This window comes from Brassica oleracea, chromosome C7 (assembly GCF_000695525.1).
Source record: "Brassica oleracea var. oleracea cultivar TO1000 chromosome C7, BOL, whole genome shotgun sequence".
NCBI classification, from domain to species: Eukaryota; Viridiplantae; Streptophyta; class Magnoliopsida; order Brassicales; family Brassicaceae; genus Brassica; species Brassica oleracea.
The window spans coordinates 29,772,485-29,776,611 of record NC_027754.1 but is presented as its reverse complement, the minus strand read 5'-3'; the positions used below and the strand labels follow the sequence as shown (position 1 = coordinate 29,776,611).

The following is a 4,127-nucleotide window of genomic DNA, read 5'->3' as shown; positions in this document are numbered from 1 at the left end:
AAAAAATATTGAGTTGCATTTCAAATAAAAAGGTAAAGATATTAAAAATATTCTAATTTAAATATGCAAAATTTAATATAGTTTTAAGGAAATGGTCATAATAAAAAAAAAATTACACATAAAATAATCATGATTTTTGTTAACTGGGCGGATCATTATTTATACGATATCGCACACGGAAGAAAAATTTCTGTTTTTAAAATTATCTAATTAACTCTATACTCATTTTTTTTATATTTTTAATATGATATCACACATTCGCAAAAAAATAGATAGTTTAAAATGCAAAAAAAAATATTTGCTTAATGAATATAATATGAACGAATATTACAAATACATCATTTAATAAAATAAATAATTAAAAACTGAAAATTTATATCCGCACGGATCAGGGTTCTAGTTGACATTGTAATCAAGTGTCAAACTGTTAAGGCCTTTTGTAGATATTGGGTTTTTGAAAAATCATGGAATATACTGTTTCATATTAAGTGTCATTTTGACTTTGTATACACAGATTAAAGAAACCTTTAATTTTGTATATTTCCTATATAAAAACATAATTACTTATACATTTAATCATACTTCAACCAATAGAAAAATAAATTACTGCATAAAATTAATAAATTTTGCATTGAAAATCGAAAACCATATCTAAGATGATACTTAATATGGAACTGAGGGAGCAGTTATTTACTCCATTTTAAGATCGTCGAAAGTAGGAGGATTACACAAAAAAAACGAGATGCTAGCGAAACAAACGCCATTAACAAAACAAATGCTCTCCAAGCTATTACAAACAAGCTCTTCAAAGCCGAAGCAGCTTAAGAAGATCCATGCTCTTGTACTAACATCCGGTTTCTCTATCAAGAACAGCCTCTTAACCCAGCTGTTAGAGAATCTCACCCTCGTAGGTGACATGTGTTACGCACGCAAGGTGTTCGACGAAATGCACAAGCCGAGGGTTTTTCTCTGGAACACTCTTTTCAAAGGGTACGTCAAAAACAACCTACCGTTCGAAAGTGTCCTACTTTATAAGAAAATGCGTGATCTTGATGTCCGTCCTGATGAGTTTACTTACCCGTTTTTGGTGAAGGCGATCTCTCAGCTGGGTGTTTTGGTCCCCTGTGGCTTTGCCTTCCATGCCCATGTGGTGAAACATGGTTTTGAGACTCTTGGGATCGTTGCAACTGAGTTAGTGATGATGTACATGAAGTTTGGTGAATTGAAGTCGGCTCAGTTCTTGTTTGAGTCTATGCAAGGCAAAGATTTAGTGGCTTGGAATGCGTTTATTGCGGTTTGTGTCCAAACGGGAAACTCAGCTTTAGCTCTCGAGTGTTATAACAAAATGTGTGCGGATGATGCTGTTCTGTTTGATTCTTTTACGGTTGTGAGTATGCTTTCTGCTTGTGGTCAGCTAGGCTCTTTGGAGACTGGTAAAGAAGTTTATGATCGTGCGAGGAGAGAAGGTATAGATTGTAACATAATCGTCGAAAACGCAAGGCTTGATATGTTCTTGAAGTGTGGTAGCACTGAAGAAGCAAGGGTGCTGTTCGAAGAGATGGAACAGAGGAATGTTGTTTCTTGGAGCACGATGATCGTAGGATATGCAATGAATGGAGATAGTGATGAAGCCTTGGCACTGTTCAATATGATGCAGAACCAGGGGATAAGACCGAACTACGTGACGTTTCTCGGGGTCTTATCTGCTTGTAGCCATGCTGGACTAGTGGATGAAGGGAAAAAGTATTTCGGTATCATGGCTAGATCGAGTGATAAGAGTCTTGAGCCGAGGAAAGAGCATTATGCATGTATGGTTGATCTATTAGGACGCTCTGGTCTTCTAGAGGAGGCTTATGAATTTATCAAGAGTATGCCACTGGAACCTGATGCAGGTATCTGGGGAGCCTTGTTGGGTGCTTGTGCGGTTCATGGTGAGATTAAATTGGGCCAGAAAGTAGCTGACGTTCTTGTAGAGACTTCTCCGGACATAGGTGCATATCAAGTGCTGCTGTCTAATATATATGCAGCTGCTGGTAAATGGCATTGTGTTGACAAAGTAAGGAGTAAAATGAGGAAGCTCGGCACTAAGAAGGTTGCTGCGTATAGCTCAGTTGAATTTGACGGCCAACTCCATTATTTCAATAGAGGAGACAAATCACATCCGCAGACAAAGGCGATATATGAGAAACTGGAGGAAGTTTTGAAGAAGATAAGGAGCATGGGGTATGTTCCCCAGACTGGTTCGGTGTTTCATGATGTGGAAACAGAGGAAAAAGAATCTTCTCTCAGCCATCACAGTGAGAAGCTAGCGATTGCATTTGGACTTATCAATGGGAGAGTGGAAGATCCTATAAGGGTTATGAAGAACTTGAGAACCTGTGATGATTGCCACGTTTTCGCCAAGTTTGTTTCCAGGGTTACTTCGAGAGACATCATCATGAGAGACAAGAACAGGTTTCACCACTTCAGAAATGGTGTTTGCTCTTGCAGAGAGTTCTGGTGACTTCACTTATTCATATGTTCTGATCGGTAAAATAGTTCTGATCATCCACAGATTTTGAATGTATCTGAAGACCAGTTTATAACTAGACCAGTCTATAAAACTTGGATATGGCAACAAATTGTGAAGCTATGGTTTCATACTTATGCAGTCAGATGCCTCAAACAGAGACTCTATTGAATAAGGTAGAGAAAAGCTACGTCAGTTTGTACATTAGTCTCATTATTGCTTATTTGATCTTTAATACTAGATCATTATTATGTACATTTTTTGCCTGGACCTGCATCACGTTTTTGACATTTAATTGGTTTTGGTATCTTTCTTAAGAAATGTCATTGATTTCTACAGGTCTAGCTGTATTGTTTCTCTGGTGAAGTAAAATATAGCTGAAATTGAACTATTTTGATACCTTCTTGCAGGAGTTTAAATGGGTCAAATATGTAAAATTATAATTCAAGGTTAATGTCAGTCATTAGATGCTCCCTTGACACTGATCATAAACTGAATTTGCCTCTGTTTATGGTTTTTCTCTTAGAGTTGAAAAGCATGGACGTGAAAATAAGCACAAAAAGACAAAAAGCTTTCTCTTGAGAAAGACAGGACAAGAGACCTGAATGAAACAGAGAGATGGAGACAAAACAGAGAACAGAGGTTATCACTTGTGAAGCAAGAACATTTCTGCAACAATGGTTTATAGTTTTCAGTTTAGCAAAATTAAGGTAAATCCCCATCCATTAAAAGCTACTTGCTTTAATTAGTAAAAAACACTTTGTAAATTATATCAAAGACACATAGTATCCCCTTCCCTCTCTCTCCTCTCAGAAAACATAAATTCGATATTATTTTCCCCGGAGACAACGGCTATTAATACTGAAATGTAGTACACTGCACCATCTCCAAGCACAATGGTAGAATCTAAAATTTTAATTTTAATTTAAAATTGTGCAGAGAGAACAATTAAAGCATTGGAGGTGAGATATCAAAAATTAATGATCTGAGTAGTACAGATATGAGAAGGTTCTCCCATGAATCAAGGGTCAAGATCGTTTGATAAGACCCATAAGATAAATAAAAGAATATGTAGTAGAACACATAGAGCTAATTCAATAAAATAAATTAAAAATATTTCCAGCTTTTTTTTTTCTCCTTCTACTTCTTCTTCTTCTTCTTCTTCTTTCTCACTATCCAAAGAAGTCCAGACAAATCTTTTTGTTACTTAGGGTTCACTCAAAGAAAGAGAAGAGTTTATCTTTTGGGTTTATCCTCTATTACTACTCATAGTTATCACTTTTTGACAAAATAACTATTATTGTAGTTAGTGAAAACCCATTTTTCTCAGCTGTTTCTTGAATGCAAACCTGCTCTGCACTACCAAACACCGAGAAAAAGGAAAGAAACTTCTTTCGAAAGAAAACCAAAACGTACTCAAATATTTTTTTCACTTACCTCATGGGTTTCTCATAAAAACCGTTTTCTCTTCACTCATATCAAACCGCCATGGAAGATTTTGTAGGGAAAGAGCGTGACAAAAGAAGAAGAAGAAGACGAGCAGCCACCTCCACCATGTTCTTGTGGGGAATCTTGTTCTTTGCTCAGTTTTGTTTGTCTTCTTCATCAGCTCTTTCTC

The 4,127-nt window shown here is 36.3% G+C and overlaps 1 protein-coding gene across 1 annotated transcript; it reads left to right on the top strand.

Annotated features, from left to right (window-relative positions):
* Positions 1–694: 694 nt before the first annotated feature.
* LOC106305699 (pentatricopeptide repeat-containing protein At2g01510, mitochondrial) lies at positions 695–3,281 on the top strand. The gene is made up of 2 exons (XM_013742050.1): positions 695–2,685; positions 3,036–3,281. Exon 1 carries the CDS (start codon positions 743–745, stop codon positions 2,501–2,503), a length of 1,761 nt encoding a protein of 586 aa, XP_013597504.1. The 5' UTR covers positions 695–742; the 3' UTR covers positions 2,504–2,685; positions 3,036–3,281.
* Positions 3,282–4,127: the final 846 nt, after the last annotated feature.

Coding starts and splice junctions, on each gene's coding strand:
- LOC106305699 (XM_013742050.1), top strand. CDS start 743: ATGCTAGCGAAACAAACGCCATTAACAAAACAAATGCTCTCCAAGCTA.